We start from the raw sequence: 14262 nt of genomic DNA on the forward strand, positions 1-14262 counted from the left end.
TCAGATTTTTTTGCAAGCCCAAGTTTGCAGAAAAATCTCTTTAGTGTCTGGAGATTTGGAAACAATCTTTATTCATGCCCCAAAGGCTTGTCGTGGTGCCTGGAAACCCTGTGTGTCTGTGAAACACAGGTATTGGTAGCACTAGTGTCCTCCACAAGGTAATGACTACTCTACTGTTGCTCCGGTCCTCAGGCCAATGGAAGGTATCTGGAGTATCCAAGCAGATGCTGAACATTAAGACACTTTAAGAGACAAGGTGGCGTCAGATTACTCTTAGAAAATGGAAATACTAGTCTGCCTCATGCAAATTATTCTACAGTTTAGCACAGAATTACATATTACACACTGCTGTTTAACATCTAAAAGGCAGCTATAAAACAGACAGATGTACAAGTTTATTGTAAGTAAAGATGCTGGTTTAAACCTATACAACCTTAGGCAACTTAACCTAACATGTATTAAGAAGCATCAGTAGGAGGAGCCTTCGCTGAAGGGCCTGCTTAAAATCCCACTACTTCACTTCACTGAATCAGTAATAATATAAAGCACAGCCTTCACTACTGTAGCCGCAGTAGAAGAAGAGTTGGTTTTTATACCTTGGTTTTCTATATCTTTTAAGGAAACTTAGGCTGTTTCCACATGGCCAGAGGCAGTGGCTTCCCACCGGCTTTGATAAAGCCGGTGGAGCGTCTGGACCGTTCGCATGGTCCCATGCAGGCAGTCCCAACGCCGCCACTGCCCACAGGGTTGGCTCTGCACGGAGCCACCCAGGGTGTCTGCGAGGGACTTACAGGGCAGCGTGGGTGTGTCACAGGGCAGTGTGGGCGTGTCGTTCCAGCCGCCCGGAGCTGCACAGGAATGCAAGGTAAGTCCCTCGCAGACACTGGAGGGGCCAAAAGTGGTGCCCTCATGCCAGTGCAGTTCGCACCGCGCCGGTGGGAAGACGGCGCTTTTCAAAAAAAGCCTACCTTTATCTGCCCTTCTGTCTTAAGCTTTCCTTCTACCCACCCCAAGAATCCTCTTAAAAGCGGCGTCTTCGAGCCACGGGGGTGTGTGTGAGGATGGTACTGCTGCTGTGCGAACAGCACCCTAGGGAAGGCGTTTTTTTCCATTCCTAGGGCGCTATTATTTGGCCGTGCGGAAACAGCCTTAGAGAGGCTTACAATCACATTGCTTTTCCTTAACAGACACATTGTGAGGCAGGTGGGGATGAGAGAGTTCTGAGAAAACTACGACTAGCCCAAGGTCACCCAGCAGGCTTCTTGTGATGGAGCAGCAAAACCAATCCAATTCACCAGATCTGCTACTTATGTGGAAGAATCAGAACTCAAACCTGGTTCTCCAGATTAGAGTCCACTGCTCTAAACCGCTGCATCAAGAGTATTATAGATTCTATTGAGAAAGGTTTATGTAATTAATTTTTTTTATTGGGAGGTGGGATTTTTGTGTCAACCTGTTTGTCAAGATTTGTTTTCAGGGCACAGGATCAAAGTCAATGTTCTTTGTGGTTTTCTTTTTGGATATCAAACTGCAGGGCAGCCAAAAGCTACATTCTCCTTGCAAGTGCTACCCAGGTATGGCATGGCTACACTGGTATCAATACTCTGGCATGCCATCCTATGTTACTGAAGCAGTAATAACCAAAACACAGAGCATCCATTTCACAGATATATAGCGCGGCGAGAGCCAGTCTCAAGAGAGGTATTCGACAAGCCAAGATGAGTTATAAGAGAAAAATTGAGGATTATTTTAATAATAACAACATGAGGCAGGTGTGGCAGGGGATTCAACAAATTACCAATCATAAACCAACCAATGACATCTCTGTAGATGGGGATTCTTCGCTGGCAGAGGAGCTAAATCACTTTTTTGCCCGCTTTGAAACAGGTCTATCAGAAGGAGATGACACACAGCCACTAGGTGATTGCAGCTCCCACCTCACTGTGGAGGAACATGAGGTGAGGCAAGTTTTGAGGGCTGTGAATCCAAGGAAGGCTGCTGGACCGGATGGTATTCCCGGTCGGGTGTTAAATGAATGCGCTAACCAACTGGCTGGTGTTTTTACTGGGATCTTTAATCGATCTTTATCCCAGTCCACCATCCCATCTTGTTTGAAAGCTTCCACCATTGTTCCACTACCAAAGAGATTTCCTGCTGACAATCTTCAGGATTATAGACCAGTGGCACTCACCCCCATCATCATGAAGTGTTTTGAAAAACTGGTCCATAGGCATATTAGTTCTTGCCCTCCAGATACATTTGATAAACATCAGTTCGCATATCGGACTAAGAGATCTACGGAGGACGCCATTGCCATTAGCCTCCACACTGCTTTGACGCATCTGGAACATCAGGGGAATTATGTGCGAATGCTCTTTGCGGACTTTAGTTCCGCATTTAATACAATCTCGCCACAAAGACTGGTGACAAAACTTGTGGATCTTGGACTCTCACATTCAATCTGTTTGTGGATTAGGGACTTCTTGTCTGGACGTTCCCAGAGGGTTAGACTGGGAAATCGGGTTTCCTCAGTTCTTACTCTAAATATGGGAACGCCACAGGGCTGTGTGTTGAGTCCTTTACTGTTCACCCTTTATACATATGACTGTACTCCTGTCTATCATAGTAACACCATTATCAAATTTGCTGATGACACAACGGTGGTGGGGATCATCTCTGGAGGGGATGAGTCTGCCTATCGGAATGAAGTGGACCGACTGCTCTCATGGTGCAGGGAAAATAACCTGGTTCTTAACACTAACAAGACAAAGGAGCTCATAGTGGATTATAGAAGGAATAGCTCAGAAATTCAGCCCTTGACTATAAATGGAGATCAAGTGGAGCGGGTGGCTAGTTTTAAATTTCTGGGCGTTATGATTAAAGAGGACTTGACCTGGGGCGTACAGACTGCCCCGGTGGTTAAGAAAGCCCAGCAAAGACTGTACTTTCTGAGACTTTTAAGGAAGCAACAACTGGATGAAAAACTTCTGGTGTCCTTTTACCGCTGTGCTATAGAGAGTGTCCTAACCTACTGCATCTGTGTATGGTTCTCCAGTTGCACAGTGGCGAATAGGAAGGCGCTCCAAAGGGTGATCACTACTGCACAAAGGATTATCGGCTGCCCTCTTCCCTCCTTGGAAGAAATCTATAATTCCCGAAGCCTAAATAAAGCCCAAAATATTCTGAGGGACCCGTCTCATCCAGCACACTCTCTTTTTAAACTGTTACCATCTGGCAGACGATACAGGGCCCTCAGAACTAGGACAAAGAGGCTTAGAGACAGCTTCTACTCTAGAGCTGTGGCTATGCTAAACTCTGCTGCTTCATATTGATGTATTTGGGGCTGTGTAGGGATGGGTGGAGGAAGGGGAAAGTGAGGATGGGTGTGTAGGGATGGGTGTAGGGATGGGTGGAGGAAGGGGAAAGTGAGGATGGTGTATGAGTCTGAAATTGTGTGCATCGAGGAATGCTGAAAGTCCACCTTTCTCTGAGACACTTCGTGAAATCTATACTAGTGACACATTTTTGTAAAAGACTGAAACACTTGTTGCTACCATTTCAATGCTACTTCTCAATGTACATGTCTATACTTATCATTAAACTTAAGAACACTCCTTAAAGACTTAAAAATGACAACTATCCAACCCAGGCTTACCCGCGGAACTTTCTAATAGAGGAACAAATGAGACATGATACCAGAAAACTCATGAATGACTTCCCAGAGTGTTTTTTTTTAATAAATGGCACCCTGAATCAAGGCCTCTTTTTCCCACAACTGTCCCCTCTTTAAAAAAAAATCTGAAGATCGTGTCTAGTGTGACCCCAAGTGTTTTGAATCTAATTAGCTAATCTCCAACTATTTGATATCCACCAAACTCTGCAGGTAGTTTTCTGGTCTTGATAGCATACCTTACCTGTGACAGCACCTTCTCAAAATGCAATTTAATGCAATGTGACATTAAAAATACTGAGCCTTAAATCAAATACTAAAACCTTACCCTTTCCATCTTCACTGCATTTGCTCACATAAGGTGGAATTTCTGCTTGGTACTGTAAGCCAATCATTATTTCCTAAAAAACAAGAAAACCAATTATTGATATGCAACACTTATCAATGCTATAAATTTAAATAAGAAAAAAAAAACAACTTAAAAAGACCTCACTCCTCCCGTGAAATACAATTACTTTTGCAGGACGCAGCATCTGAAATATATTTTAACTTCAGACTTTTTACTGCATCGTAAGAAATAAATACTGTAACGCGGATCAATTCCAGGGCTACCTTTCGCAGATCTTCTGATGAATTGCCAGTATCCACTTCTACATCCTCACCATCTGATTCTTTCTCACCATCACATGCCGTGTTTGCTTTACACAACAGAAAAGATGGCACAGTTAATTCTAACAAGTTGAAGTTTCGTATCATCTAATATACTTCCAACATAACTTATTTTTCATCTGGAGTTCTACATAATAAAAATTAATTTCTGCAATAACACATAACAGGCAACAGCAGCGAATGTTGTAGGTCCACAATGCTCTGGTCATAAAGTCTACTCTACAACTATCACAACAGCAGAGCCCTGATGGTTCAAATCATTATAATTTACTAGCACAAAATGTATCAGGGTGACCAAGAGCCTTGAATTTGAAAGTGGTTAAAGTGATAAAAACAAGAAGTTAGGTCAGAATGTGTTCTTTATGATAGATTATAAATAAATAAAAGGCCAACTGGCTTCACATGCTCCAGTGCTACCCTTCCCCTGGTTTTCAGACATCGATTGATGCTGCATATAAATGAAAGAGTTTTAATATTCATCTATTGGGAACCACAATTCAAGAAGGATATTGACAAGCTGGAACGGGTCCAGAGGAGGGCAACCAAAATGGTAAAAGGTTTGGAATCCATGCCCTACGAGGAGAGACTTAGGGAGTTGGGCATGTTTACTTTGGTAAAAAGAAGGTTAAGAGGTGACATGATAGCCATATTTAGATATTTGAGGGATGTAATGTTGGTGAGGGAGCAAATTCTAGGACCAGGAGTAATGGGTTCAAGGTGAAGGAAAAGAGATTCCACCTAAACATCAGGAAAAACTTCCTGACAGTGGAACGCACTACCTCGGAGTGTGGTGGAGTCTCCTTCTTTGGAGGTTTTTAAAGAGAGGTTGGATGGCCATCTGTCAGGAGTGCTTTGATGATGTGTTCCTGCATTGCAGGGGGTTGGACTTGATGGCCCTTGGGGTTTCTTCCAACTTTATGATTCTATTGTTGTTGATGGATGTATGCCACCCTGAGCCCATACGGGGAAGGGCGGCTTAAAAATCAATGAAATAAATATTCTTCACTACAATTCTCACACAGTACATGACAGCTAGAAATCCTATATATACATAAATATTAACAAATACTCATTCCGTACATCTTAAAGGTCGAGGGAAAAAGTCTGTAGCTTCATGAGAGGTAACCGATGGTGTCAAATCGTCAGCAGAAGACTGTGTTTCTTCATCATCCCCTGACAAGAGGTCTTTGGCTATTTCCTCCTGTAACCAGAAGAGTCAAGGATTAGCATCATTCAAATATGGAAAGAGTAATTTCATGCTTACAGCTGTGTTTCTTACTCAGAGGCCTAGACAAAGAGTTAAACTATCACAACAGAATCCTATTTACTAGGCAATTCATTCCCAAATGGAGTCATATCTTAGAAAGCTCACAAAAGGCAACCACATTTACAGCATCAAGTACATTTAGATTCCACCAAAAACAGAATGCACCTGAACTCTATATATAAGAAACTTCATCTTCTGGGTCAGTCATGTCAAGCATTTATAATCTGTAGGGTTCTATCACTCTGCCCAGCTATTGAATAAATCTGATGCCAACAGAAGATGTTCTTCCTCCAAAGGAAGACTCCATACTTGGCTGAAAAGAGCGGAAGGCTACAGATACCTTTACCCAATTTAAAGAACTTTGTCTTCAGGAGAAACTCTTCAAAATAACATTAGACATCGACACATGTATTTGAATACATTACTTCTTTCTGATTCTCTTCTCATTCAGAGGTGTGTCATTCTACCTGAAGTGCAGTCCTAATCATGTTTGACCATACGACCACACAAGGCTGTCTCATATAGAGTGAGGCCACTGATCTAACCAGTACTGTCTACTCTGATTGGCTGCAGCTCTCCAAATAACCTGAAACCCTTTAAATTAGTGGTTCTCAGCCTGGGGGTCGGGACCCCTTTGGGGGTCGAACGACCCTTTCACAGGGGTCGCCTAAGACTCTCTGCATTAGTGTTCTCCATCCGCAAAATGGATAAATGTTAGGGTTGGGGGTCACCACAACATGAGGAACTGTATTAAAAGGTCGCGGCATTAGGAAGGCTGAGAACCACTGCTTTAAATAGAGACACCAGGGACTGATCCTAACCTTCCAAATGCCATGTTAAATCACGGTAGGTTCAAGTGGAAAAGTTTCAAGTTAATATACTGCAACCTAGTCTACTCTTACAAGGTAAAAATAAGTGCCAGACTCCCTAGTTCATGTTATTTGCGCCATATCACTGAATGGCTGACACTTGAGAGCTAAGGCAGGGTATTTAACTCTACATACTAAAAAGAAAAGATTAACTACAATAATAGAACCTAAGAGAATATTGTAGGAAAGTGTTTGTGACTTACTTTATCCAAAGTCATATCTGGCAGTTCATCTGCAAGTTCACTTGGGGAACTATCCGCACTGGAGCTTGCCATAACCGGAATCGTAGGTTCATAACCATAGAATGCCAGTAAATCTTCTAAGGGCATACTTCCTTCCTACAGTTTTTGTATTTTTAACAAATAAAAGCCAAACATATCACTAGTTGTGTAAAAAACCCAACCCAGTTAGCATATGCAGGCAGGGACAAAACGGTTTTCACACCTAAGTGGAAATACGATTCAGACAATACTGTTCTACATCGAAGAAGATTTGAAGTATAGAACTAAACTGATACTGACTACCTTCACAATTAGATCTAGTTGTTGCTATTTAGGATGTTACGTTCATGTTGTGACTAACTGGTACACCTTCAAGTACCTCCTGTAAAGTACCACTGGCACAGTAGTGATGCACAGCCCATGGGCTTACAAAGACTACTCGGATAGCTGTGCCAATAGCTGCACAGCAAAGCGAAAATTGTTTTCAGAATAAAACAATTGGTAGATGTAATGCTAAGAAACAGCAGTAATATTTGATTCGGTTATTAAGATTTATATTTTACTATTGCAGTCTACGATGTAAACACATGAGTTTATATGAAGCAGCCCTGTACTCACCAAGGCCACTTTTAGTCTCATACTATGTACAACATTTATTAAACAGTTTCTGGAATTAATATTGAAGATGAGTGTCAGGAATAATGACACTTGCTTTTGTATACTAGACGGGGCATCCTGTAGCTGTTCTTTCAGTGCTCTCAAATCATTTCATTGCTTGACTCATATCAATATTTATGACTGTCCCTTCTTCTCCCACCCCCCTTCTACTATGGTCATGTATGCTTAAAGTGAAGCTTCTTCCATTGGCTAAACAATTAGTTGTGCTTTACCTCATATAGAGATCATAACAAGTATAACAACAAAGGACAACTGCTTGGGAGTAAACTCCGTTTAATAACACAGAATGTACTCTGTAAAGTGGGGGGGGGGGGGACTGCTTTGGCCCTCCCACAAGGCATATCATTATACCATCCTGTTACTGAAACCTGATTTCTGAGTCACAGCTATCATATCCTACTAGTTTCCCATTATATCCTATTACTTTTGCTTCTTTTTAACAAATAATGAAAAATATTAAAATAAAACTGTAGCAATGATTTAAAATGGTTTCCTACTACATATTAGTATTTTCACTGAACTTAATACACTAAATGCTTTTAATGCATGCTTTTAAACACAGCCATATTACAAATAACTATTTATAGAAACTCCATCCTCTACTGAAAAACTTTATCCAAAGCTACAGAAAGCATTACCTGTGTATTTGTTCATCAGGACACAAAACCTAATTTACTTAATATTTATGTGCCCCTCCCCCTATTTCTTGAGCATCTCAGGACCCAAATTAACTATGCATTTTGTTCTACTACAATTCCACTGTCATCTGACATTCACCAAATGCAACCAATGCAGAGTCCCATAACTATTTTAGTGGAATTTTTTTGAGCAAGATTTTCAAAGCTGGGTAGCCCCTCACTGGTATCAAAAAAGAAAGGAAAGGAAAGGAAACAGTATTCAGTTGATATCCAGAATCTACAGAGAAAACACTCTTACCTTTTCTAAATCTTCAATTTCAGAATTGAAATTTTTGCCCTCGTCCATCATTTCCTCCTCTTCAAGAGTTCTCTCGTCATCATAGTCATGTACCAACATTTCAGCTGTAGGGTCAAAGTCATGATCTTCAGAAGATAAAGAGCCAACTATAAAAAACAACGTGAATCTCTTTAGCAACCCATACAAGTATATTTATTCATTTATATTCAGAATCAAAGCTCCAAACAAGTATCGGCTCTCATTTTTGTTAACCTTAAGTCACAAATGCACTTGCACATCCAGCAATTTAAATCACAAAGGCTTCATTTCTTTTGCTCTAGAATTACCTTTCTGGATTAGCGAAGTGACTATTTTGGAACAGTCCTAGTAGTAACGCCATGGGCTCATTCAATTTCACCCTTTACTACAAGTTCTGTAACCATATTTGCGTGAATGAGAAATATGGATGCCAGTAAAAGCTATAAAAATGAGCTGAGCCAATACACTGTAGCTGTCTTTGCAATCTAGTCTTTCTGATCCCCAACAGCACAACCCTAAACAAAGTTCTCTAATTCTGCATAGGACTGTACTGCTGGATCCTGATGCCATGTACCTCTGAGCACAAATCAGTGTAAGCATATTCACTGTTTAACTGACAAGTTTTGCACTGGTTAGATTTAAAACACCACACTCTTTAGAAAGGATGGGAGAGGAGCTCTCCAATGCTGCAGTCCTAAGAAAATTTTCCCGGGACTGAACGAAATAGACTTACATCAAAGCATATTTTCTTATGATTGCTCTATAACTTAGTTTAAAAAAGAGGGTGTTTTTTTTAAAAAAGAGGTAATGTGAAAAAATTACTGTTAAACTGGACTCATTTAGACATACCAAGGGCACAATAAATCATTTTGTTGCAGGCATGAGTGCTGAATATCATACATCCTTAGCCTAAAAATAAGCACATCTGCTTTGGTCTTTTTTTTAAAAAAAAACCAACAACTTCAAACTAGGTTCCTCTCCCCCCCACCCCCCCCCCGCCCCCAACATGGTGTCAAGTATCTGCATCAGGAAAATTTAGACTGCTACATCAGATATTTCAGCTAATCTCTATTTATCTGACGTCAGAATGGAAAGAACAGTTTTAGCAAGCTGCAATTCTACAACAACACAAATAAGACACATAACACATACTCATTTTCATTTTAAAGAACATTTCCTCCATTTGATCTTTACTACATATAACACTGTGTAGCACAGTAAAAATGCTTCTGTTTGTGCTAACAAAGAAAAGCATAAGTCGTTTATTTAAAATATGTGGGGCACAATCCAGCCATAATTAAGCGTTTAAACCTTTCCCCTTGAAATCAATAGTATGTGAAGTGCTTACCTTTGGATGGAATACATCCATATTCTATAAATGTAGCTAACCTCAGACCCGAGTGCACAGATATAATTATACAGAAAATTATACAGAAAATGTTACATACTTTCTTGTTCAGGATCGGATCATGAACCTGGTGAATTAAGCTAAATTAACTCCTCAAACACAGTAACTAGTAACTAGTTTACAGTAACTTTAACCTAAATTATACTGATCAAACTCTACTGAGTGTTTGCACAGGACTACAGAAGAAAGTGTATCCCTTTTACAGACTGAATTTAAAGTAATTTATTTTATATTATGTATGTTATCAAGATGAGCAAATGGGTTGCTCAGCTCACTCCATTATTAGGTTTTTGTAATGTTAGTGGCAACGTTTACCGTTCACAAGAATTTAATTTACCTTTTCAAAAAATTAAACATGATTATCAAAGTAACATTTTGTATTGTCGAAGGCTTTCACGGCCGGAATCGCTTGGGTGCTGTGTGGTTTCCGGGCTGTATGGCCGTGTTCTAGCAGCATTCTCTCCTGAGGAACCGGGCTGTATTTAGGCCCGTGTTAGCAACATTCTCTCACTGGCGTTGCATCTGGCTGGCATCTTCAGAGGATCTGATGTTGGGACATCACAAAATATTTTAATAGCATCAGTAAGCTACTGTTCCAAACAATGAAATACTCTTCGACTTCAGGAGAAACCACATGCCCTGCTTATGTATTCATTTATTTTATCTTTATTGGTCTATGTTACTCCACTTCTACTTCTCTTCATTAAAATTAAGTAGGTACTATAAACTTAGCAAGCCAACTGGAGCAATGAGATCAACAGTGCAATCCTAAACAGTTACAGCATTCTAAATTCAATTCTATCTTATTTAGGACAGCACTTCTCCTTTACAATCTTATATGCACACTAAACTTAGTGGAATTTACTTCTGCATGAACACACAGGCAACAAGTGTTAATATGTACCCTGCTCATTCTCACAATCCAATGGTAACCACAGAAGAAAGCTCCACTAATTTTAATGGAACTTCTTTCAAACTAAGTCTACAATGTATTGTCAAAGGCTTTCACAGCTGGATTCAACTGGTTGTTGTGGGTTTTCCGGGCTGTGTGGCTGTGGTCTGGTAGATCTTGTTCCTAACGTTTCGCCTGCATCTGCGGCTGGCATCTTCAGAGGTGTACCATGGAGAGAAGTCTGTTACAACAGACCACAGCCACACAGTCCAGAAAACCCACCACAACCAGTTGAATCCGGCCGTGAAAGCCTTCGACAATACATCACAACAAGAAGTCTACAGTCCTATTCACTAGTTAGTTGCATCTGTAATTACTGTGCTTTACTTTTTATTCTCACATTTTATGGATCAATTGCAGGGGTTTTTGTTTTGCGAACTGACATTAGAAGTTATCATGGAACAACAAAATACTACTTTTTTTAAAAGTCAGTCTCTTGAAATGATCTTATATATTGTTGGGACTGCAAGGCTGAAATATCCAACAACCCTATCAAAAAGCAAGAGGGCTTCCAAGTAAAAGTGTTCAGAATCAGACTCAAATCATTTGCTGTAAAGTAAAAACTCTCCAAAACCATTAGCCTGGAGTAAGAAATTTGGCATATTTGAACATCAGAGACTCTTATCAATCTCAGATTTTAGTTTAGAAAATTAAGTTTTCTCTTTTATAGCACTCACACTTGATCCAAGCAATATTGACTCCATAAGCAATAACACTTCTTATAGAACACTCCACATTTTAAGAATCAAAGTGTTGACTTTAAAATGAAAACAAAACAGAAGGGGGGGTGAGGGAGAGGAAAGGGTCACTGCAACAAACAGGGGGGTGGGGAGAGGAGAAAATGCACAAAGCATGTTTGACAGATGTGCCTGTAACCTCGCCCTTAACCGTACCCAAAAGCTTCCCAATGCCGGAATCACAGAAGAAGGAACTGAACAGGACAAACCTGGGCTCGAACTCCCAAAGGAAGCCTGGAACAAGCAAAAGAAGAAAGGATTTGTTAGGAGCTGGACTTCCCCAAAGAGTCGGGGCTGGAGAGCTGGGGGACGGGAGTTGGGACCACAACTCTGAGCCACTTCCAAGTTGTTTGTTCCCCCTCTTTGGTGCCCTCACCCTATCCCCCCTTCCCGTCTCCGGTCGCCCCTACATGTCCCCACCTGGACTTTTTGTCCCTTCGCATCCTTTCCTCCTTCCCCACCCCCACTATGTGGGCGCATCGACTCCGGCTCCATCCTTCGCCCGGTCCTTCCCCTCCCATCTCGCCGCCGTCCCCTTCTCCTCAGGGGCCGGCCGCTGAGACCCCTGAGCGGCCCTCTCACCCCTTCCTTCTCATCCTCACTGCCGCCACCGGGGAGACCCACACCCCCATCCCTGTCCCGAGAGGTGACAGCGGCTGCCTGCCTGAGGCGGGGACGAAAAGAGCCGGAATGTCCGATGGCGAACGCCGCCTCCCTGCCCGAGCCGGCCTGTCCCCCCTCACCCCCCGCCTGGTGCCCCGGGAGCCCAGCTGAGGCCGGCCGCCCCACTCCCTGCCGCAGGACCGTGGGTGGAGACCGGCAGACGCCCCGCTCCGCAGACAAGCCAGGCAGGGCTGGCCGCGGCCTAGTCGCGCAGGCTCCGCTTTCCCGGAGAGGGAAGCTCGGCAGGCCTCCAGCTGGGCTTCGCGGCCTCCTCGGGGCGGCTCCGGAGTTATGGGGCTGCCGAGGGACCCGTGAGGGGCCGCCCTGCGGCGAAGCCCCGCCGGGAACCCGCCGGACCCCGGCGCCCCTGCCCGCTTTCCCCGCTCACCTCCGCCATATTGGGAGCGCTCGGGCAGAGCGGCGGCGATGCGCCAAGTGCCCGGATGGGGCCGCTAAGCCAATGGCAGCCCGGCCGTCGCTGGGGCTCCAGCCGGCCAGAGGGAGGGAAAGAGGGAGACGCGCAGAGTTGGGGGTCCCCCGCAGGCGCAGCCCCGTTCCCGGGACTGTCAGAGGCGCGCCCCGCAGAGAGGCCCACTATTCTGAGAGGCTGGCGGGGAGGGACTCCCGCCTTCAAACACGGGGAGCTGACAGGGTCGCTCCAGATACTTGCTAAAGTTTGACAGGCGCCTCTTCCATCCATCATGGCAGAGGCTGACCGAAACGCCACTTTTTTGTGCGGGGATGGTGGTGGAGGGAGGTGGTTCTTATCTCTCAGACTTCATATTTGGAGGGAGAAATGAGAGAGGGCTTTCAGGGACGTGGGGGTGTGTGTGTGTCCCTGCTTACAACGCCCCCCCCCCCCCCTATCTAGCTGCAAAGCGTCCCTTAGCATTGGAGAATGGCCTTCCTGGAGCTAGCAGTTGCAATCAGAGGTGGGGATCATTACACTCTTTGAATGGCCTTTTTGACATGAGGTTCATTATCTAAGATCTTGGTTCACTATGTAAACCGAGGGCCTAGATTCGAGTCCAGTAGCACCTTAGATAGATCAAGAAGGTTTCGAGGGTCTAAGCCAGTGGTGGCAAACCTTTGGCACTCCAGATGTTATGGACTACAATTCCCATCAGCCCCTGCCAGCATGGCCAAAGGTTCGCCACCATGGGTCTAAGCTGTGGAAAGTCAAAGCTCCCATGGTTGGGTACCTAAACAGAGGTGGTAGCATGTCCCAGTGGTTCTCAACCTTCCTAGTGCCACGATCCTTTAATACAGTTCCTCATGTTGTGGTGACCCCCAACCATAAAATTGGTATATATAAAACATAAAAAGACCGTTTTCCGATGGTCTTAGGTGACCCCTGTGAAAGGGTCATTTGACCCACAAAGGGGTTGCGACCCCCAGGTTGAGAACCACAGGTATTTAACACATCTGAGTAAATTGTTCCTTGTAAATATTTAACACACCTCATATGGATAAGCTAGTCGATTTCACCGGCATGCAAAAATGGCATCATGGTTATACAGGCTTTGTTTCATTCCTGCCAGTACCTTGAAAACTCTCCCCCTCCCCACAAAAATTGCTGCCAAAATATATTGGCAGTTCAGATGCAACTTGATGTTCCTGTTTTCCAAGTGGAAAACTGCATCACTTTTGAGCAGGTTTTGCCTTGGCTTTCCGATCTAAGGATCTTGATAAATAGGGATATGACCACTTGGCAGGATATCGGCTTCTTTACAGGTCTCAAACTTGGTTCTCCCTTGCTGCCCCTTATGCCTGGATTTTCATCCCAGAATTCTTAAAGTAATATTTCTCTCACCTACTAATCTCTACTCCAAGATTCTGACTCTTGCAGAAAGACTGGATCCAGTGGCTCTCAAACTGTGTGCCAGGACCCAAAAATAGGTTGCAACTGTCTTGCAAGGAGAGAGAATGAAAAAGGATGGGGAAGATGCTGGAGTCTTGATGGCAAAATTATGTTTGCCTCTGGCTAATATGCAAAATGATCACGAAGGACAGTCTGTTGCTCAGCATTGCAGGGTGTCAATAAATACAAAACATGAAGGATAAAATGTACACATGATCAGTGTGAACTTGTAACCCCCATGCTCAGAATGGGTTGCCCCAGTAAGGGGTGGAGACTTAGAGCAGCACGAGGCAGTAGACCTCATGTAGTTGGA

At 43.3% G+C, this 14262-nt stretch overlaps 1 protein-coding gene across 2 annotated transcripts in view; it reads right to left on the reverse strand.

Annotated features, from left to right (window-relative positions):
* Window positions 1-12575, reverse strand: part of MIER3 (MIER family member 3) — a 23914-nt gene extending 11339 nt beyond the window's left edge. The window contains exons 1-7 of one of the 2 annotated variants that reach the window (XM_048503189.1): window positions 12477-12575; window positions 11635-11659; window positions 8311-8456; window positions 6679-6813; window positions 5420-5540; window positions 4283-4368; window positions 3999-4071 (exon numbers count right to left, since the gene is read on the reverse strand). In XM_048503189.1, coding sequence (XP_048359146.1) covers window positions 3999-4071; window positions 4283-4368; window positions 5420-5540; window positions 6679-6813; window positions 8311-8456; window positions 11635-11659; window positions 12477-12485 — 595 coding nt within the window. In that variant the 5' untranslated portion in view covers window positions 12486-12575. Of the gene's footprint in view, window positions 1-3998; window positions 4072-4282; window positions 4369-5419; window positions 5541-6678; window positions 6814-8310; window positions 8457-11581; window positions 11660-12476 lie in introns of both variants that reach the window. The other variant, XM_048503190.1, reaches the window with a different exon arrangement.
* Between the last annotated feature and the right edge of the window lie 1687 nt (window positions 12576-14262).

This window comes from Sphaerodactylus townsendi, linkage group LG07, assembly GCF_021028975.2.
Source record: "Sphaerodactylus townsendi isolate TG3544 linkage group LG07, MPM_Stown_v2.3, whole genome shotgun sequence".
Classification (NCBI taxonomy): domain Eukaryota; kingdom Metazoa; phylum Chordata; class Lepidosauria; order Squamata; family Sphaerodactylidae; genus Sphaerodactylus; species Sphaerodactylus townsendi.